Source organism: Vulpes lagopus, chromosome 8 (assembly GCF_018345385.1).
Source record: "Vulpes lagopus strain Blue_001 chromosome 8, ASM1834538v1, whole genome shotgun sequence".
Taxonomy (NCBI): Eukaryota; Metazoa; Chordata; class Mammalia; order Carnivora; family Canidae; genus Vulpes; species Vulpes lagopus.
Genome location: NC_054831.1, coordinates 36,490,488 through 36,513,285, shown reverse-complemented (window position 1 = coordinate 36,513,285; position 22,798 = coordinate 36,490,488). Strand labels below are relative to the sequence as shown.

Below are 22,798 nucleotides of genomic sequence, written 5' to 3'. Positions count from 1 at the left end.
CCATGGGGAGGGTAGCCTACTGTCCTAGGAAAAAGAAAAATCTGAATGCCAAGGTGGGCATTCCAAAATGTTATAGCCATCCTTAAACTAAGAGAGAATGCTATATCCATTCTCTTCTTTTTTTGTCAAAGGTGCTATATAATCCTTAACACTATAAGTTCCAACCTTTTCATATTATGGACACCTGGAAAGAATGACTACACATTTGCATTTATGATGCTATCAGTACCTTTTGATTTTGGTAGCACCACTGCCTTGCAGGTGAAAGATGGAAGCAGAACACTGTTTTAAAAATGATTGTTTTCATTTTCTTTATCTCCTCAAGCTTATCAGCACATGACTTAGAAATATAATCTGCATTTATATATTTTGTATATGCTTTGGAGCACAAATTGTCAACCAAATCACACAGAGTTTACCCAGTATCCTAAGTGGCAAAGTAATGGTGTGTGTTAACATTGGCAGTGTCCTCGGGGAAGTTCTCCTTCCCACTTACTGTGGCGCTTGGCCACAACTGCTACCTTTGGATTGACAGGTCTGTAGGAATTTTCTGATAATTTCTTATTCTAGGTAAGACCCACATGATTCCTTCACCTTGTGTGGGTATGTTCTCAGAAGTCATTTATTTTGTCATTAAATTTTTTGTTGTTGTTAGCTTTGTCTTTTTAACCACAATCCATGCCATTGCTTTTTTAGTTTCTTCAGATGGAGGTACTGAGTCTGCTGCCTTAGTGGATGACAACGGCAGTGAGGAGGACTACAGCTATGAAGATCTCTGTCAGGCCAACCCCAGATACCTACAGCCAGGAGGGGAACAGTTGGCCATCAACGAGGTACTAGAATTCACACGTGACAGTGGCGAATCTTGGATACCCAGTTTTCTGGATGCAGGATCACTTAGACTTTGCCCTCTTGATTCTTTTTTTCCCCCCTCTCCTTTTTATAAATATTTATTGGGGGGGGGAGGGTACACACAAGTGAGGGGAGGGGCAGAGGGAAGGGGAGGAGCAGACTCCCCGCTGAGCAGGGGGCCCCACATGGGGCTCGAGTCCACTACCCTAAGATTATGACCTGAGCCAAAATCAAGAGCTGGATGCCTGTTGACTGAGCCACCTAGGTGCACCATATTGGTTCTTTCTTTTATTTTTTTAAGATTTTATTTATTTTTCCACGAGAGACACAGAAAGGCAGAGACATAGGCAGAAGGAGAAGCAGGCTCCCTGTGGGAGCCCAGTGTGGGACTTGATTTGATCCTAGGATCCTAGGATTACGACCTGAGCCAAAGGCAGGCACACAACCACTGAGCCCCCCCAGAAGACCCCCTCTTGATTATTTCTTACCAGACATATTCTAAAACCTAGAACTCTGATATTCTAGCATTTTCAAGGACAGTTTATCTAAGTTTTCCAGATAACCAAAGCTCACTCACAGCTCTAAGTAATAAGAGCAGCGACTACTGCTCAGTGCTTAGGTAGTGCTTTTCAGTTCACAAAATGCTCTTCCTCACATTGTCTCAGAAAGATCTCACAACCAGTCTAAGAGGTAGATGTTAGAATTATTACCCATATTTTAATAAACACTCTGAAACTAAGAGGCTGCACCACTTGCTAGTAAATGGCAGAGCTGACATAAACCAGGTCTTTCTCACTACAAATCTGGTGTTCTTTCCACCACTGGGCATCTTCAGCCCTTTTTTGTGGAAGTCTTTCTAGAAGGCACTACTGGCTTTTGGAGTTCTTGAATGGAGCATGTGGAGTGTCACTTCTTGGTGAGTTCGCATCTCTGTTAATAATACCAGTTGTGGCTGTAGAATATGATGATGATGTCTCTCAATGCTGAAGGGACCTGCAGCCATCTTTTCATTGGCTGGTAAATATCTGGAGATGGCTCTCTTCTCTTTAAAAGTTAGATTAAAACTTTATTCAGATGGTGAATGAAGTATGAAGAGTAAGTTGTAGGTGAAGCCACGAGGGTCTTGCAATAAAGTATGCTCATAACCATCCGAGGCCTGGCTCTGTGTTTTTTAGTTTGTTCAAAAACCATATTAGAGGTGAATATTTCAGATACATTCCTTAGATAACTGACATATAGATGAGTGAGTTTCTACCTTCTTTAAGAAAGTAGATTTGGAGTTTCCTTTAAGAGCATATGAGGGACGCCTGGGTGGCTCAGCAATTGAGCATCTGCTTTCAGCTCAGGGTGTGATCCCTGGGTCTGGGATCAAGTCCCACATCTGTCTCCTTGTGGAGAGCCTGCTTCTCCCTCTGCCTGCGTCCCTGCCTCTCTGTGTGTCTCTCATGAATAAATAAATAAAATCTTTAAAAAGAAAAAAAGCACATGAGAGACACCTACCCGTTTCCCTTTATTTATTTATTTATTTATTTATTTATTTATGATAGTCATACAGAGAGAGAGAGAGAGAGAGAGGCAGAGACATAGGCAGAGGGAGAAGCAGGCTCCATGCACCGGGAGCCTGACGTGGGATTCGATCCCGGGTCTCCAGGATCGCGCCCTGGGCCAAAGGCAGGCGCCAAACCACTGCGCCACCCAGGGATCCCCCCGTTTCCCTTAATGTGGAAACTCCTTTCGTATAATAATCAAAGGCCAAGTATTGACCGCAAGCCAGCAGTATGTACATTTATGAGGTAGAAGAGTCCGTGTCACCCTGGGAGAGCTCACAGCACATCCCTTGCTCTTCCGCCCGCCTGGTTTGGCACTAAGCATGTCCCCGTTGCAGCTGATCGGCGATGGCAGTGTGGTCTGCGCAGAAGCCCTGTGGGACCACGTGACCATGGACGACCAGGAGCTGGGCTTCAAGGCAGGAGATGTCATCCAGGTTCTGGAAGCCTCCAACAAGGACTGGTGGTGGGGCCGCAATGAAGACAAGGAAGCCTGGTTCCCCGCAAGTTTTGTCAGAGTAAGTGTGTGGCGCTTACAAACGTGTCTTGCGACTGTCTGTGGTGGGCCGTAGCACTGTGGTGTCAGGCTCAAGCCCACTCTGTACAGGTTCGGTTCTTTGTAATCACTTTAATGAAAGCATTCAGGAATCAGACTGGATTGAAGGAGAAATTTCAACCGTGGTCAACCAGTTGTTTGGCGTTGCCACCAAGGTTTGAGCCGCGGGCACAGTCCTGGCTCTGCTGAGCACAGGAAGCCTTAGCCTAGGGCCAGGCTGCCTTCCTCACAACCGTAGAGAAGTGGAACCCGGGGGGCCTTCCGCCTGCTTCTGGTCACCACCTCCCCCCGAGTCACTGGTCACCTGTGTGTGTGGCTTGCAGTTGCGTGTCAATCAGGAAGAGCTGTCGGAAAATTCCAGCAGCACCCAGGGCGAGGAACAGGAGGAGGATGCTGGCAAGAGCCGCCACAAGCACGCAGAGAGCAAGCACCAGATGAGGACCAATGTCATCCAGGAGATCATGAACACCGAGCGAGTATACATCAAGCACCTCAAGGACATCTGCGAGGTAAGACGCCAGACCCTGTGGCCTCCCCCAGGTTGTTGTGCGATCATGTGATACTCCTGATAGGCCCTCGGTCAGACCCTCCTTTTATATTCTTTTCTGTGGTGCTCCCTTCTCCTGACCCCTTTCCGTCCATGTGGCCCCTGCCCAGAGTGCGCCCTCACTGAATACTTGTCTGCCCCTGTGAGCATCGGTGGCTCTATGCTCTGGTCAGGTTTCTGGGCACCATGCAGTCCTCTCTTCGAGGACTTACCCCCCAAGATTATTCAGAGAAGGCAACACCCTTTCCGTGAAACCCAAGTGATTTGACAAAGGTCTGTCACTGTTTACAATCTCACTGCATTGAATCACTGACTCACAAATTAGGTTCAGAGTCATTTAGATGCAGACCAAAAAGAAGAAAACTGGTTTTATCTAGTGCTACCCAAGGCTGTGTTCGGCAGTGTCCCAGTATTCTACTGTGCAGTCACGTCTGCCTCTCCCACGATACTCTTGCCCTCTGCGGGTTCGGGATGAGCGCGACACTACACTGCTATTGGCCCTGTCTCATCATTCCTTCGGTCCTGGCTGTGAATGCTGAGGTCTGCACTCCCAGCTCAGCCCCGAACATCCAGCACCGAAGACGAGCTGAAGCGAGACAAGTGCCCATTCTATAATCGGATTAACTGGCCACATAGAGATTGAGCAATTGTTTAGCTTATATATGCGAACCGTCTTGTTCCATGTAAGTGTATAGTTATGGGAGTTTTAAAGTGCCGTTTTAGGAAAATAAGTCATGGCTAATAATTGTTGAGCTTTGTGTGCCATCCCTTTCCTGGATTAACTCCTACAAACACTCCCATCAGCTGGTCCTCTTAACGCCTCTCCCCCGCTTTACAGATGAGAGAACTGAGGCACACAGCAGGTGAAGTGGTGGGGTTGGGATTTAAACCAGACAGTGTGCACTAGAGCCTGTATTTTGAAGCTTTACACTGTCATTCTGTTAAAGTTTGTACCAAAAGTGAGTGGTATGTGTTTTATCATGCAGTCCACTTAGGCTGTGTAATCACATGGTGCTGATTTGGGGAAAAGTATCACACATATTTATGGCCTTTCCTTCCCACCGCACTAACTCCTACCCAGGCCATAGCACAACTTAGGGTGCTGTTCATAAAGAATGAATCGTGCGCTAATCTGTGTGGGCCTTGGATTAAAGATCTGCAGATTTATGCTCCATGCAGAAAAGAGGTGATGGTGGAATCTTTGGGTAAGACGTTCCTGGCTCTTTGCCATGACAGTGAGCCGGCTGCATGAGCTATTCAGCAAGCTGTGCTATTCCGTATTTGACAAGTCTTCTCGGCTGTGAAATGAAATTAGGGATGGGAGAATGATCATCTTAAGAGTTTAGAAAAAGTGTTACAGTCCCAATGTTTGAGCTTTAATATTTGAAGCCAAGCAACTTTGTTTCATGAGTATAACCTGAAAACTTTATATAGTTCCTTGCATTACAAATCCAACCACATGCACCTGTTCTCTTTCCTTTCGTCTTTAAAATATTCATAGCATACTATAGTCATAGAAGTATCATTATCCCAACAGGGACCCATAGGGTTAAAATGATTTTCTCTAATTAAAACCCATTCCAAGATAATGGCTATGGGCCCAAAAAGCTACATTATTCAAATAATAATTTCTCTGGATCTCCAAATTAATTTTTTTAAAGTTTACTTTTTTGTTTTGCAGGGCTATATTCGACAGTGTCGCAAGCACACGGGAATGTTCACTGTTGCACAACTAGCCACCATTTTTGGAAACATTGAAGATATTTACAAATTCCAAAGAAAGTTCCTGAAAGATCTTGAGAAACAGTACAATAAAGAGGAACCTCATTTAAGTGAAATAGGATCCTGCTTTCTTCAACATGTATGTCACCTGTTACTTCTTATTAATAACATCCTGTTAAATAATTTTGAAGTGTTTCCCCACATAGAAATGAGGCCTTTTTTGTTCTGTTTTGTTTCTTGCTCTGTTTGCTGGATTAATTTCCTATGGAATGGAGAGATGTCAGTTGCAAATTAAGTTGGTGGGTTATATGGTTAATCTTTACCTAAATACCTCCAAGATTTCAAAATCTTTGCACTTTTATGAACCTTTGAGGGCTTTTAGAATTGTATTTGGAGTAATTTCTCATAATACCTACTAAGTGGCTATTTTATGTTAAGCACTGATTCCAGGGTTTTCTTACCTTAGCTCCTGTACTGCTGTAGAGAAGGTATGATTATTTTACCCATTTTCTACATCGGAAACTATAGTCCAGAGAGTAACTGACTCAGGATCACACATTAGTATGGGAGCAGGTGTGGATTCAGACTGAGGTGTGCGGCTCTGGGACCCCTGCTCAGGATGCCCAAATTGCCTCTGAACAGTCTTGTGATGATGGCGAGCTTATTAACTGAGAATTGACTGCCCGTGTTTACTACTAACAGATTTCAGAGGAAGGAGACTTTATTCCCAGCTCAAATGGGTGTAATGATTGTAATAATAACAGCATTGACTGCCACCACCTCTTCAGGCAGCACTTGCTGGGTACCCACCCCAGTGACTATGCAGAGGCTGAGTATCCCCAGATCCTCGGGGGCTGGGTTCATTTTAAACAGCTGAAAATGAGGCTGTGGTGGACAGGCAAGTAGGAAGATTGGCCCCTTGAGTGCACTGGGCCTGTTTGGGACGTGGTGAAAGGCCTGTTTGGCCAGAGCACAAGGTTCCAAGAGAGATACTTCAGAGGTCAACGAAGGTCAGGCTGCAGCAGGGCAGGGTCTGGTGAAGACAGAGCCTCTGGGTGGGGGCCTTGCCTGGACTGGAACACCCAGAGAGTTTGGCTGAGGAGCAAGACTTTGCTGTTTCTAGGGAGGGTGGGGAGGGGGGCCTGGGTACAGGTGGCTGCAGTGCGGATGTGGAAAAATAGCTATGTTGGCGTGGGGATCTTTGAGAACCAGCTGACAAAACCGATCTTGGGGAACATGGAAGGGCAGCAGTTGGAACTGCCTGCAGGGTGTTGTGTCCCAGAGAATGAATGGGTGGGTTAGGGAAACCTGCCTTGTAGGGAAATAGGCATCTGGTGTGGACATGTTGTGTTGAGCATGGACAGATATAAACTGTGGGGCAGGACACAGGCTGAAGGGCTGTGGGCAGGGTAGACAACTGTGAGCCAGCAGCCTGGCCAGTGGCCACTGTGGGGAGGGGTGCAGGGAGTAGGGGAAAGGCCACGACGCATGCACAGGGGACTGGCAGGGTGCCGCTCGAGTCCAAGAGAGAAGGGCAGGTGTCCCAAGGCCTGGCAGGGTGGCTGCAGCCTTGAGGCAAGAAGTCTAGGCAAAAGGAAGTGAGCCAGGGGCTTCCAGTTGGAGGTCAGAAGGGACATGCGTGTGGAAGCCAGAGGGTAGGATGTCAGGGAGAGGACTTGCAGTGAGGCGAGCAGGTGGTGGTCTTGCATCCTCACTTCTTGGTCATGGTCACGACTATATGTATCAGTGAAAGTAAAGAGGAAAGCGGGAGAGAGTTGGACTTGTTAGTGCCTGCCTTTTTCTTAGAGCAGAGCTAGGGCGGAGACGGTGGTGGGAGAGGGTGCTGCTCACCCAGGAAGCCCCATGTGGCTGTGACACACCCTTTTGGGGTACACGGAGGGGGCTTTGAGTGGGACCAGGGTGCCACCTGCAAAGATTACCCCTTCCCCCTCTCTCACCCTTCCAGCTCCCACCCTCTGGTCTGTAAGTGGCCCCTTCCTACAGAGAAGATGTAGGCTTATCGCCCAGGTGTGAAGAACATAGCAGAACACCTTGGGGTGCCTCCTTTCCAGGATTCCCCTCGGATAGGGCTGCCTAGCCTGTCCTTGTCATGGCCTCGAGCCCACCTATAACCTGACACAGCTGTGCTTCCCCTTCCCAGCAAGAGGGCTTTGCCATCTACTCCGAGTACTGTAACAACCACCCTGGCGCCTGTGCGGAGCTGTCCAACCTGATGAAGCAGGGCAGGTACAGGCACTTCTTTGAAGCCTGCCGCCTGCTCCAGCAGATGATTGACATCGCCATTGACGGCTTCCTCCTTACGCCGGTGCAGAAGATCTGCAAGTACCCTCTGCAGCTGGCCGAGCTGCTCAAGTACACCACGCAGGAGCACAGGTGAGGGAGGCATGTGCCTCTGGGAGATGTGCACGCAGAGCCTGCCCTATGGGGTGGAAGCAGTGCCGGCACTCTCAGCCCTGCGCCCAGCACTCAGAGCCTCACAGAGTGGCAGTGACAGGTGGGCTTAGGTGTCCTCTTGACACTCTCAGTTAGTATTATGGAAGAAATTGTCACCTTGCTTAGAATGTTCAGGATTATGAAGTCTTGAAATAGGGTCATTGAAGAGGCTCCAGAATACCCATTCCTAGAGATACTAAAAAAGTAAGAATAATTCTGTAACTGTGTCATGAGCACATAGGGATTTATATTGTAATGTTAGTCCTTATAACTGATGTATATTTTACAAATCCTTTTTTGTAGCTATTAAGTAGTTAATAAAACAATTTTTAAAAGACCTACACCAGTGTGAATACAGTTTCAGAAATCTTTTACTTCCTGTCCTAAGGCAGCTCACCCTCAGCACAGTATCTCACACTGCAACAAAAAGTTGCTTTATGGATGGGTGAGGACTTCCAAAGTCTCAACCCTGTAATCAGAGTGGGGAATCTCAAGGATACACAGAGTAGTGTGCAGGGTCAGCTTGGAGAAACGTTGCACCGAGATCCTGTCTAGCTCTACGCCCTTTGTTTTTTTGTTTTTTTTTTTTTTCAAGATTTATCTATTTATTTTAAAGAAAAAAAGAGAGCATGCATGCACGCATGTGAGTAGGGGAAGGGGTGAAGGGAAAGGAGAATCTCCAAGTAGACTGTGCTGAGCACAGAGCCCGACACGGGGCTTAATCTCACGACCCGGAGAGACTGTGACCTGAGCCAAAACCAAGAGTTGGATCCAACCGAGCCACCAGGTGCCCCTAAGACCTTTCTTGCCCAACCAACCGAGTGCTTGCCCTGTGTCCGTAATCCATCCCACCCCATCCTCTTAACACATGGAGCATGGGGCTTCTCATCATGGTCACCTACGTGCTCCATTTCCTTGTGGAGCTTACTTTGTCCTTAACTAAGCTCTTCTAGAGAAGCCAAAAAGTAATCCATTGCTTACTTCATAACAACTCACTGTTTTCCTGCATGTACATGAACAGAATGATGTAAAACTGTGCTGTGATTATACGTGAGATCTCACCCATTCAGTATTGGGATGGGCAGGCTGTTCTGTGCCATTCCCCAAGATGTGCAGGTCCCAACCATGTGGTGCCTTTAGATGGCACTGGTTGAGTCATTGCTATGTTCTCACCAGGCCAGAACTGGAATGCCAGTGGGCAGGGTTTGAGGATGAAGCCTTACTGTTTTAGGTAAGAATCAAACCTCACCTATGACGTCCATGTACAAAGCTTTCAGTGCATCTGTAGCCCTTGAATGGGTAATTTTGAAAGATTCCAGTATGAGGTGGAGTGGGGGACAGGATGGGTACCCAGAGGAAATTTGCTGTGCCAGCCCACAACAGTGCTGGGTTTTAACAGCTAAGTGTTGCCCTGATGGCAATCAAATTAGCCATGGCAGTGCCTGGCCCTGCAGGGTGTACAGAATGGAGCATTCTTTTGTCCTGTCTGTTGCCAGACTCCTGTGGAGACATAGGGCTTGCAAAAGGAATCTTTTTGCAATTAGATTGGAAGGTAGAAAGAGAAAAAGAGCTAGGTTGCCAAATAATAGACCCTAGATGTGGATGTTAGTTTAAAGAATTAAGATTAAAGGAGTAAGAGAAAGGAGTTCATTGAAGTAGATAAAAAGGGAAGATAGCTCTATATTTTTTTTTCTGATGGAAAAATCAGAAAACTTGAATGGAAGGAAAATAGCAAAGTCAAGAGAGCCACAGATTTGAAGAAAATGTTAAAACAAAGAATAAAAACATACAATGATGAGAAACTAGAGAAAATATATAAGAGAGTAAGACATGGAAAGGAGATTGGTACATTCCAAGATGGGAAAGGTATGGCCAGAAGTCCATGTATCATTCTTTAGCAGTTAATTCTTCTTGTTTAAACACATTTTCACTAGGAGGTATTTGCATATTTGGGCAATTTTACCAAAAAAAAAAAAAAAATCCTTTTAAAGGAAATGACAGAAAGCCCATTTCCTTGTCTTCAGGAAAACAAAACAAATTTTTTTTCCAAAAGACCATTATACTCTGCCTCTTTTCTAGAATTGACAGAAAATCTTGACGGAAAAAATGTACAATTATTTTGTACACTTTTTTCATTGCTGGAGGCCTTGGGTGGGTGGTTGCTCCATTATTTTGGCAGCCCCCTTGTATCTGTATTGTTCTTCCTTTGTGCTCTGCTTCTGAGTGTGAATACCCTGCCTAAGGCAGCAGGTCGGCCTTGTGGGGGAATGCCCAGGGACTTCCCAGGAGCTGAGTTATTTGTGTTTGGTAAATAGACAATAGAGTCTGCTTCCAAGGCTTTTTTCCCTTGCTGTGCAGGAGGATTCTAATTCAGTGCTCCTGCGATCTTAAGGCTCTATCACATAAGACACAGGAAAGTGCTGGAAAGTAAAGAATTCAGCTCATTACCTGGGTGATTGGTTTACATGTGCCCAAATTATTAACGCTGAGCAAAACCTGAATGTCAAACTTTCCAGTACTAGCCATGCTCTGCTCTAGTCTGTGTGGAGTTTGTCTCCCTGGTACCTACAGTTTTAGAAGCTGAAGGAACAAGAGCCTGCTCCCGAGGACATTTTAGTCTGATCTGACTGTAGCATATGGAAGCAGCAGAAATGAGGGTCTGTCAATGAGGTGAATATGGTGTTAGTATTTACATAACTCACCGTGTCAAGCTTCTGTGGCTTGTGTCCTGTTTGTATCCTTTCTTGAACATCGTAAAGGATGAGACTCAAAGTGAATAATTACTCTTGAGAAGAGTTAGTGATTATTAAAGTACTTCATATGGCAAAACTGGCTAATAGGAGGACCGAAGCAATCATAAAGATGGTCCTTTTCTTATTAATGAAAATAACCCATTGTCACTCTGACTAAAACTTATTTTGTGGCATTTACTTTCATTCATTGTGATTTCTGGGAAATGAATGAAAACATTCTTATTACAAAGAATTCTGGATTGCATTCGGTCAGTTCCCTTAACCTATGGAAACTGTGGTCTATTCATGAAGGAACAAGAAAAAGCCATTATCTAAATGCCACTTTGTCTAGACTGTTAGTATATGAATCCAGGATGCAGTGTCTTACTTTGTCAGTCTTCCTCTGCAAGTTTCAGGTTATATGGTTAAAATGAACCTTCTACTTTACAGTGATTACAACAACATAAAGGCAGCATATGAAGCCATGAAGAACGTAGCCTGTTTGATCAATGAGCGCAAGCGCAGACTGGAAAGCATAGACAAGATAGCACGGTGGCAGGTGTCCATCGTAGGCTGGGAGGTAAGTGCTTCGTGCCTGCACCTGCCTGCACCTTGTGCCACCCAACGCTGCTCATGCCCTCCCTCGCTCTGGTCTAGTTTGATGACGCACTGTAACATCTTGTGATCAATGTTTTATATTCTTGGCTTTAACGGTATATATATTTTGAAGCATATGGTTGAACCTAACAGCTGCTTTACCAGTAACTAATTTCCACCAAAAAAATCAACCCTGAAGAGTGTCTGTGATTGATTTATGGTTTGTGTTTTGTCTCTCCTGCTAGAAATAACACTCCATGAGAGTAACTGGAAAACATTTTCTAAATATTATTTATTTATTTATTTATTTGAGAGTGAGGGTAAGCGTAGGGGGTGGGGGGGAAGGGCAGAGGGACACAGAGTCTTCAAGAGACTTTGCACTGAGAGTAGAGTGGGACACAGAGCTCCATCTCACGACCCAGAGATCATGACCTGAGCTGAAACCAAGGGGCGTCCACTTAACCAACTGAGCTACCCAGGTGCCCCTGGAAAAAATTTAAACACTGCCTGTGTTTGAATTGGTAGATCTGGGCAAGATTAAGATTTTCATCCTTAAGATGGGGTTAAAAATGTTGCCTAACTTCATAGAGCTATTGTGAGGATTATATAAGACAGTAGCAAATGCAGTGCTTGGCACAAGTTGTAATAATGGTCCAGCATGCTTTTGTGCACACTCATGCACAAGAACTTATTTGTAAAAACAACCACAGTGACAATTGTCTTGACCACATGCCTGGCCCTGGCCTAAGCCATTTTTATATGTGAACTCATTTAGTCCTCTCAATAATCTTATGAGGTAGGAGCTACTATTACCTCCACTTACCAGGCAGGGAAATGGGAACATGGCAAGGTGAAGTGGCTTGCTCTAACAACTCATACTGTTCAGATTGTTTCCAGACCAAGTAAAATTCATCCTGGTACACTTGATCTTAGCCAAAAGGCCAAGAAGTGATAAAATTCATCCTGTGTTAAATTAATTGGTCAGAAATCACTGTCCCTAAGGATTAAGAAAGTTTGGATTGAGAAGTTAGGTTTTTAACTAAAGTAGGTTCTAGCAGTGAACATTGGAAATAAATATTTCTATTTCAGGGGCCATAGATACTCCTGGAGCTTAGACAGGCCCTCAGACATCACTGCATTTAACACTCTTACTTTGTAAGTGGAGAATCTGGAGCCCAGAATTGCTCCAGGCAAGAGAAGTAGAACTATTTTGGAGCCAAGATATTTTGCCTCCACAAAATATTGTGTATGACTGGGATTGAAGGACAATAAAGTCTTATAAATCAAAGGCCAGTGTCAGGATGCGTGGGTGGCTCAGTGGTTGAGCATCTACCTTCAGCTCAGGTCGTGATTCCGGGGTCCTGGGATGGAGTCCCACATTGGGCTCCCTGCATGGAGCCTGTTTCTCCCTCTGCCTGTGTCTCTGTCTCTTTCTCTGTCTCTGTGTCTCTGATGAACAAATAAATAAAATGTTTTTTTTTTTTTAATTTATTTATGATAGTCATACAGAGAGAGAGAGAGGCAGAGACACAGGCAGAGGGAGAAGCAGGCTCCATGCACCGGGAGCCCGACGTGGGATTCGATCCCGGGTCTCCAGGATTGTGCTCTGGGCCAAAGGCAGGCGCCAAACCGCTGCGCCACCCAGGGATCCCAGTAAATAAAATCTTAAAAAAAAAAAAAAAAAAAAAAGACCAGGGTCATGCCAAATATCACAGTTACATTGGGTTCAACCCCACCTAATACCGTAAAGATGTGTTTTTTCCTTGTGTTCTTGGACTGACATTTAGGAGATAATTTATGGTCAGAAGGTTACCGACACCTTGCTGGCAATGTGCTGTCTGGTCTTTTGTGACCAAGATCTGAAGCTAGTTATTATTCTGGGAGCCATTCTCTGCATACCAGCCTCGAAAGCCAGAGCCCCAGAGTCAATAGCACTAAGTCCCTACACTTAGAAGGCCTCCTTAGTATCCTTATTCTCCAAGGGGCAGCCATCTCTGACCGATTGGAGTCTCCTCATCCAGCACATTTATCATCAATCCTTTCTTGTCAGGAAGTCACTTCAGATACCACAGGGCACTGTAACATTTTCCCATTGAGTAGGAAATAAGGAAAAGAAATTTTGTATCCAGGGAAACTAGCAGCCCGAGATTTAAGTGGCTCTGCTGCCTTGTGGAAGGATGCCTCATAACTGGCAAGTCGGAGAAAGAAGGTGTCAGGACTTGTTCCTGTATCCCTGACCTGTTCTGAAGGAATCGGAGCCCGAAGATCTTAAAATGTGTTTTCATCCTTGCAGGGGCTGGATATCTTAGACCGAAGTTCCGAACTGATCCATTCTGGGGAACTGACCAAAATCAGCAAGCACGGCAAGAGCCAGCAGCGGACGTTCTTCCTGTTTGACCACCAGCTGGTGTCCTGCAAGAAGGACCTGCTGCGCCGGGACGTGCTCTACTACAGGGGCCGCACGGACATGGACGAGGTGGAGCTCGTGGACCTGGAGGATGGCCGGGACAAGGACTGGAACCTCCACGTCAAAAACGCTTTCAAGCTTGTCAGCAGAACCACCGATGAGGTGCACCTGTTCTGTGCCAAAAAGCATGAGGACAAGGCGCGGTGGCTGCAGGCGTGTGGGGATGAACGGAGGCGCGTGCAGGAGGACCGCGAGATGGGTGAGCGGCACCTCTGTCTCCAGCCCTGGCCCCAGAGCCAGCAGTCCTCAGCCCATTCCGGCCATACTTGCCACCCCCTCCCCAGGGGTGGGGGAGATAGGCCAGATCTGCAAATCCTGAATACAGTTGACCCTTGAACCATGCGGGGTTGGGGTGCCGACCCCACACACAGTCAGAAATCCATGTGTAGCTCTTGACCCCTGCCAGAACTTATCTACTCGTGGCCCACTATTGACCGGAAGCCTCACCTGTAACATAGTTGAGTAACACACATTTGCTGTGTTATATGCATTCTATGTGGTGTTCTTCTAATAAAGTAAGCTAGAGGAAAAATGTTCTTAAGAAAATCGTAAGGAAGAGAAGATACACTTACAGTATTGCTCTGTATTTATTAGGAAAACCCCGCATATAAGTGGACCTGTGGTTCAACCCCATGTTGTTCAAGGGTCGTCAGCTGTGCTTCTAAACATGCTGTAGGACAGACCAGGACAGGTGGAGCTCCTACGGGCAGCATTTATTCAGTAGGCTCAGGGTGTCGATGCTCATAGCGCCCCACTGCACCCGCTAACATGTCCTGGTTGGGAGGCTGTCATCCTAGTGTCCATCCTTGTGACCATCGTTGCTACTCTCCATTTGTAGTCTGCTCAGCCTCTTAGAGTTCCTTGAGGAATAAGGTTCTTTGCTGCAGATTATGTAGAGCACCTCAGGGTTAATATGGGTTATGGCTCTAGTTTTACTCTGCAATGATGTCACTTGTTTTTATTTTTTTTAATTCAATTAGTTAACATATAGTGTATTACTAGTTTCAGAGGTAGAGTTCAGTGATTCCTCAGTCTTACGTGCCATCACGTAAGTGCTCGTGCCATCATATGCCCTCCTTAATGCCCATCACCCAGTTACCCCATCCCCCACCCCCTCCCTTCCAGCAGCCTTCAGTTTGCTTCCCATGATTAAGGGTCTCTTATAGTTTATCTCCCTCTCTGATTTCATCTTATTTTATTCCTTCCCCTTCCTGTATGCTCCTGTGTTTTGTTTCTTAAATGCCTCATTTGAGTGAGTCATAGGATAATTATCTTTCTCTGATTGACTTATTTCACCTGTTTTGAATATTTCTCATGTCTGTTCCTAAATCCAGGAATGGAAATTTCAGAAAATCAAAAGAAACTCGCCATGTTAAATGCTCAAAAGGCAGGACACGGAAAGTCAAAAGGTGAGTTTTGAAGGAGGCTTCATTCATCTCCTTATCTCCTTCGTGTGTATCAGTACTGGAATTAAAATCGGGGAGAATGTCTGAAGTCTTTAGCGTGCTGGTGACCAGCTCTCAGAGTGGAGGAGAGGCGTACAGGCGAAACTCAAAATGATAGGGCCCTTCCACTCCCCAAGATAGGAAGTTTAAAATAATCTGCATTTAGTTTTGAGTGTATGTTTCAGTATTTACCTCCATTTAAATATGAGCCTATATGGTGTGTTTTGGATTAGTACCGAAGAGCTTCTGCATCCCCCCATCCTGAGGAAGTACCAGTGTTCTTCCTCGGGCCAGTCACCAGGCTGAGGCAAACCAGTAGGTCCTGCATGTTTTGGGCACACGTGGAGGAAATCTCTAGCCCCAAACTGCTGATCAGTGCGAGCTATGTTCTGATGTAGGGAAGAAAAAAGATCTAAAAGTCCAGTACATGAAGAAATTAGTTGAAAAGAAGACACACTATCTTATTGAGAGCAAGGACTCCCTACCCTCCATGCACATTAGAATTGCCTGGGCAGCTACTGAAAATCACCAACTCTCAGGTCACGGCCCAAGGGCCTCATGTGCAAAGATTTTTTTACATTGTCGATAATTTCACCCAACATGAATAAAATAATAAGGATTTTTATTCCAAAACATATTTGTTGTATTCTTAGAAGCTTTTCTTCAGATCGACTTCCTCCTCTAAGAACAATTTATCCTCTGAAATGTGTCCCATTCAGTATTTTTCCTAACTGAAAATGCAAAAACAAGACCCAGTTAAGCCCAGGATGGTGATGTGCCATCTCCTGAGGGCCAAGAATTCATTACCAAAACAACCCTTAGGGGTCCCATTTCCCGTTTTCTCAAATACAGAACTGCCCTACCTGCAACCTACTGATAAATAACTTTGAGCTAGAAAAACCTGTTTTCTTTTTCTTCTTCTTTTTTTTTTTTTTTTCATCTCCGAATCAATGGCAGGTGACCAGTAAATATCCATTGGTTAGAATGTGTTATTTGTGTCTGTATCTTCCAGGAGTCACTGGCTCAGCCACTAGGCACCGTGATGAAAGGGATACTGTTGGTGGTGGCAGGGGGGGTCCACCTGTCAGGCACCTCTCACCCAGGAAGGCCAGGGGAGCCTTGTGGCAGATCAGGGCGGGGATATTCTCTGAATGGAGTCTCGACTCCTTCTAAGACTCATGTTCATTCCCTGTCACACTGACTTTTTCAGTTAGCTTATGATCCTGTAGCTAATTGCAGTAGGGCCTTTTTCATTACCTCTGGGCAGATTTTTTTTTTTTAAGATTTATTATTATTTGAGAGAGAGCATAAGCAGGGAGGAGCAGCAGAGGGAGAGGGAGAAGCAGACTCCCGCTGAGCAGGGAGCCCGATATGGGCCTCCTTGATCCTAGGACCCTGGGTTCATGACCTGAGCCGAAGGCAGACACTTTAGCGGATGGAGCCACCCAGGCACCCTATCTCTGTGCAGATTTAAAACACCTATCTCAATGAAACTGTTTCGAGTAAGCGATTTGGTCCGGGGACTGTGTTATAAGCACGTTACTTATATGAGCTCCCTTAACTCTCATAGCAACTGTTAGGTGCTGTTATTCCCACGGTAGATTTAGGGGACAGAGGCACAGAGAAAGCAGATAACATCCCAAATAAACACAGCCAGTGAGGGGCAGAGTAAGATTTGGGCCAGGGCAGAAGGGCCCCAGGCTCTCACTGAGGTTATTTCCCTGCTTTTCCTCCCAAGCAGCCATCTGGGCCAACCCTGCCCCTGCTGTCCTGCTGTGTGACTGTGGATAATTCATATTACTTCTCTGGGTTTCATTCTCCCTCCTTGAGGGTTTTTGTGGGGTCATCTTTGCCACAGTTCTGCACACAGTATCTGCACATAAGAAGTGTTATGATAGCTCTTAGATGTACTTTAGGTTAATATGAATTAAAATTATATGAATTAGGGGCACCTGAGTGGCTCAGGTCATGATCCCCGGGTCCTGGGATCAAGTCCCGCATCAGGCACCCTATGGGGAGCCTGCTTTTTCCTCTGCCTGTGTCTCTGCCTTTCTCTCTCTGTTCTCTCATGAATAAATAAATAAAATCTTTTAAAAAAAAGATTATATTAATTAATATGACTCAATCAGCTAAGAAGTCAAGTCTTGGCACTTTTTTCCCTTTTCGGCTAACCAGTGACACTCAGTTCATGTTTCCATCCTTCTCTCCTCTTGTATTAGGCTACACCGGATGCCCCGTGGCCCCGCCCCACCAGAGCTTGCACCCCCTTCACCAGCGCCACGTCACCGTGCCCACCAGCATCCCCCAGCAGCAGGTGTTTGCCCTGGCGGAACCCAAGAGGAAGCCTTCGCTCTTCTGGCACACATTCAACAAACTCACCCCTTTTAAGAAATGAAAATGGAAGGCCACACTTTTCCTGAGGTGTCTGTAAAGAGGAGACCCAGTTTTGTTTCTCGTGTGCTGAAAACTTCTTGCAGGGACTGGTGAAGAATAGAAGGTCTGGACGCACCTCAGTCTTCAGAGGCCTAGCTCCTCCTCAGAAGGGAGACGCAGGTCATGACACTCGGCCCCGATGTACACGAGACCCCTCTGGGGTCTGTGCCCAGACGGCTGGGCTGTGGGAACCGAGGACCTGCTCTGTGGAGAAGCTGAGCGGAGACCCCAACAGGCATCGCTGATGACAGGCACACCCACTGCTGCCGTGCTGAGGAGGGACGAGATGACCATGCCACTTTTGCCTATGGATTTGAAGGGGACAGTAGTGATGATGGGGTTGATATGATAACGTCTTGGCGGCACAGGCAGGCTGTTCCTTCTTCCACGGTGTGAGAGGACCTACCACCGCAGCGCAGATGGCCATGGGGTCCCCTGGTGTCATCTGAGTGGTTGCCACGCAGTAGCACAGGCTTCCTCTGGCCGGGCGGGGCCCGTACGGGCTAGAGGAAGAGGCATGACGAGCTCCGCATGGGGAGCATGGTCCAGGCAGCTTCAGTGGTCTTGAAGATGCAACTGCTTTCTGGGGAGCAAGTGCAGAGTCCTACTGCCCGGTGGATTTGTGCTTCTCAAGTCAGGTCCCATCTGCTGGTGAGTGCAGCACATGACTCCGTGGGCAGAAATCACACCTCCTCGCACATCGTGGGCTTACGGAACTAGCCAGACATCTCCGTTTGCGATACAAAAACCCATTGACTTTAATTTTATGATAAAACTAATATGTACATGCACCAATGGCAAGGCATTCTTAGAGCATCAGTTCGCTTTTCCCATCAGGTGTTCATGGCATGAACATGGCATGAACATGGCATGAACCCGTCCACTAAGTTAGAGTGACCCGAACATTCCATGGAGAAAGCATGAGGTTCGGAGCAGCCTACCTTCTTGGGATTCAGAGCCAATTTGGTTGCATAAAACCCAAACGATAGTGCTAACCACGCCCTTATTAACCCGTCAGGAGGGTTCTGAAGATCCTTTCTTTTTACAGAGACCTTAGAAATACACCTAAGACATAGCTGTCTTTACTAACGAAGGCCATGTGGGCCGATACCTGGCCATAGTACTCTCCTTGTCTTTGTCTATATTGTAAATTTTGATGAAAATAACTTTTAAATACGTCTGAAGAAGACAGATTCTGCAAGGGAGATGCCATTTAATTGTACTTAATGCACTGGACCGGCTATTGTAGTACACACTTGGCAGTTTCCTGGTCCAGAATCCCCTTTCTGTATGCTACGCTCAGAAAGTCCTGTTTTCCAATAGGCCCAGCTGGAGAATAAACAAACCTGTAGTGTCCTAGACAGAGGTGTAACCTGTGCCTCTAAGTGTCTGGTCCCTCCTTCCCCCTGCCACCTTCCCTCCCTATCCAGGGCCAGTCCTGAAGGAGGTGACATCACTGGATGTCTGAGTGGGGCCTTAGAGCATTATCTGGAAATGTTACCTGGTCTGACCCTGCTCTGCCACCTTGATGTGCTCACTTGTATGTCAGACTGCTGCGAGGTCGTGCTGCCCTGGGGTACCCAACCCCGGGGTGGCCTCTGTGGACGTCAGTACCCGGTGTCCCAGGATAGAGCTTGCTTCTGTGAGGAAGCTTCTCAGGAGGCGCTGTGGCTCTGCATGTACAACTGCACGTGTGTGTGTGTGTATGTGTGTGTGTACGGGTGTGTTGTTTCTTCTTTGGATATTCATCTCGATTTTAGTTACATTTATATAGCTGACCTTTTTACTAGGAAAATGTAATGATATATTTTCAAAACGACACTTAAAATGCTTTTTGTCGACCCCTCAGCAATAACTATAGGAGTCTCTGTGCTAAACAGAGTTGTTTGTATATACAACATTTTTGAATAGTTGGGTCTTTTTTTTTTTTTTTAATAAAGATTACTTTAGGGAAGAAAAGAGAACCATTTGCTTATGTTACATTTTCAGTGATGATTCAATTCAAGTAAAGAACCACTTCATGGGCTTCCATTTACTAATGTTTCCTAATGTGCAATGAAGACGCGCTGTCAGTTCTGTGACCAGTCCCACTCTATTTCCCATCCAAGCCCAACCTGGTTACCACCCGTCCCTCCAGGCTCTCTAACAGGAGCAGGAAGCTCAGACACCAGAGCACATACCAGGCCCAGGGTCACCCCCGCGAGCTCGATACAGTGCGAAGAGTTGGTTGATCAAATACCCACCCCGACCGCTCACGGTGGTCCTGCTTGACTTTTTCAAAGGTGATTTTGAAAAATTAAAAATCTTTATAAGAAGGTAGAATGCTTTTGACTTTTAAATCTGTTCATCTAGCTTGAGTTTTATTACCAGACATATTGAGTTCTATAAAGAATAGGTGGCTCAAGTACTAAAATTTTTAGGTTTACCCAACTTACTTTCTTGATTTAAGTCATGTAGTTTCACTTGGAAAGAGAAAGAAATAGACCAAGAGCCCCCAGATGGAATAAGAGCCATGGATTTCATTGCGAATCTTGCTTTCTCCTTCCTTGTCTCCTTTTAACCCTACATTGCATAATACGGGTGCCCCCCAACACATTCTCTCTCTCTCTCTCTCTCTCTGCCTCTCTCTCAAAGATAGCACAACACTTTGACAAATTTCACTTATTATTTATGTTTCAGAATTTGCCAGCTCTGGGTCAGAAGAACCCTCTCAATTTTCATCTTACCTAAAATGCACAACCACCTTGCAGTAAATCGTAAACAATCATGAAATGGACTATTTGTAAAATCTTAGAGAAAGAGTGTTCTTCGTCTTTGGCCTGCAAGTAAGAAAAAGACCGGCAGCAATGTGCCAGAGTTTTCCTGGGTCCCTCCATAGTTTTCAGTTGATCAGTTCTTTTTCCCTACTGGATCTGATTTTGTCATTGAAAACATTTCACCCCCATCTTCACACTGTTCCTAAATATCGTTGTGTCTTTTTATACCTAATCCAGACGAAGACTAACTCCATGCTTGTTCAGAAAATCCCCTCAATCCTGCATTGCTCTTGTCTAGACAGAAAGCAAAAGTGCATTTAATTTGAACTTTGTTTCACAATAGGATTCTTCTGTAATAGCCATGATCCAGCATTTATCAGTTGGAAAACTATGCATGCCCAAATTGCTGATATTTCTCAATACAAATCAACTTATTAGTTACATAGCCACACCAGAACAGCCTGCTTGCCTGGAATTAAGGAGAAAATTGCTCTATTGTTATTTTATGGAAGAGAGGAGAAGTAGATGTGTGTCTCTCCCAGGACAGCACTAACAAGTGTGGATACATGTCCTTTTGATGGCCAACATGCCAGGGATGCTGGGCACCAATCAGCTAGGTCACGCCGCTCAGAAACATTTGTCCCTTTAAGCTTAACCTACCTATTTTCTCCTTGTTAGAAATCCACTTGGCTGATACTGTTATTCTCAGGATGCATGCAGTGAAAGTAGAGTTCAAACGGTTGTGAAAAGAGTAAGTAGCAACTATCTGATCTTAAAAGGAAAAACCCAGAGGCTTACATATTTGATGCAAATATTCTTAGCTACCACACATTTAAGGTTGTCATCCTTAGTCATCTCCTAGGCATCGACATTTGTATTAAGAAAAAACTTTCCCTTAACTAATCCTGTAATTTAATAATTTGCTTTTTTTTTTTTTTTTGTAAATATTAACACCAGTTGTGTTTGGCTTACCTATTTTGCAAGCTTTTCCTTGGATTTAACTCAACATCAAGACAATGTTGTTAAGTCACGTGACAGCCTCCAAACTGAATTCGCTGTTGACAGCCGAAGTGTGTTGTATGAGACTGCTAAAACTTGATATGTATTTCTGTTGAATGAAATTTTTGTAAAAAAAAAAAAATATTATTTACAATGTTATTTGAATAATTCCTTGTAAATACTGTGAATCTATATTTGTTGTTTTGTATCTGTATATTAAAGTTAATTTGCCAAACTGGTTCCAGTAATGCATTTGAGTAGTAAAATAAGACATTATATATATGTATATATTTTTTAAATAGCAAGTGCTAGATGGGTTTCTGGGACTTAGAGCTCATTTCCTATCTGGACATTGATAGACTTCTCATCAGTACAAATTCATGATGGATGAGCGGACTTAAGCCACTGGCTAGGTATGGGGGACAGGGCTCCCATGTGAACAGGGAGGAGAGTCTCCACAGGTTGGAAATAAGGCTGATGAGATCAAGCCCAAAGTGATACGGCCTCCTCCCCCCTGTAGGAGCAGTGCCAGCTACTGATGGTGGATGGTGGATGGCAGATGAACTGCCTTCACACGCTGCTGCTGCCCCAGTGGAGGGTGGAGATTGGGCCACTTCACCAGGAGATCTGCTGCTTACCCTTTGGGGGCAGGGAACATACGAATTTCCTTCTCTAATTAACAGCACAGAGAAGTTAAGTAAATAGCCCATTGTTTGCTGTGACTTCTAATCGGAAAGTATTCCTACAAAGGTTGCCAAGCAGCTAGTCCCCAGTGTTTGTTTACTCCCAACATCCTTGGGCTGCACTAGAAGAGGGGGTTGGCTTAGGGGTGGAGAGGGGAGGGGGAGCAATGGAAACCTGAAAGCCTGCCTCAATGGGGGCTTCCAGGGACTGAGGAGGTGCCACATGTAGGAAAGGGTGAAAAGAGAGCATTGAAAACTTTATAGAAGTTTCTGAGGAAGGAGATGACCGAGCCAGACAGCCACCTGCCCTGTGGATTGGGGGAGCTCAAATCAGTAACGCTCCAAAGGAGCATGTGGTCAGAGACAGGAGACAGGCACATAAAGGTGTCATTAAAATTCAGTGTGAATTATGCAGCAAGAGTGGTGCATTTAAGTTAAGGTCTTTAGGGAGCCAATTCCCTCATCTGGTGAGCGTCAGGGCAGAAAGGTGGCCCAGAAGATGAGGCCCAAGCAGCATCCTGGAGGGCTCACCCAGAGTGCCGGGGGTCCTGGGTGTGTTGCTTGAACTAACTTGCCATGGGTTGTGTAAGAAGCCACCAGTGGTGGAAGCTGGATCCCAAAGGATCTGCCAACCAGGACAAGGTGCTGGGAATTCATTTTGAAGGCAAGGAAAGCCATGCCCAGATTTGCTCAGGAGCTCATGGCAGAGGAAAGGGTGTAATTAAAACCAGAGACAGGAGATGATTTGGGAAATGGTGTCCAGCAAAGAGATAGTGGGAGACGAGGGGACGGTGGAGGTGAAGGGTGCTGAGCCACGGCCTTTCATGCACCCATTGGCAGGAGACATGGCTCCCTAGTTCTGGCCTGTGGTGCAGATGGCTGGGTGCTGGCGCCATCAATGGATTCAGAAAAGAATTTTGGGTTGGCCAGAGCCCATGTGATGATACTCTGGTCCCATGTGTGGGTAGTGCAATCCTGCGTACAGCTCCAGAGAGAGGGGTGACAGTG

The 22,798-nt window shown here is 45.7% G+C and overlaps 1 protein-coding gene across 5 annotated transcripts in view; it reads left to right on the top strand.

The window, feature by feature from the left end:
* SPATA13 (spermatogenesis associated 13) overlaps positions 1–21,342 on the top strand; it is a 346,365-nt gene extending 325,023 nt beyond the window's left edge. For all 5 annotated transcript variants that reach the window (XM_041765381.1, XM_041765384.1, XM_041765382.1 and 2 more), the window contains 9 exons: positions 697–833; positions 2,738–2,917; positions 3,279–3,464; positions 5,184–5,363; positions 7,386–7,618; positions 10,861–10,990; positions 13,301–13,673; positions 14,809–14,883; positions 17,139–21,342. In XM_041765381.1, coding sequence (XP_041621315.1) covers positions 697–833; positions 2,738–2,917; positions 3,279–3,464; positions 5,184–5,363; positions 7,386–7,618; positions 10,861–10,990; positions 13,301–13,673; positions 14,809–14,883; positions 17,139–17,314 — 1,670 coding nt within the window. In that variant the 3' untranslated portion in view covers positions 17,315–21,342. The remainder of the gene's footprint in view (positions 1–696; positions 834–2,737; positions 2,918–3,278; positions 3,465–5,183; positions 5,364–7,385; positions 7,619–10,860; positions 10,991–13,300; positions 13,674–14,808; positions 14,884–17,138) is intronic.
* Positions 21,343–22,798: the final 1,456 nt, after the last annotated feature.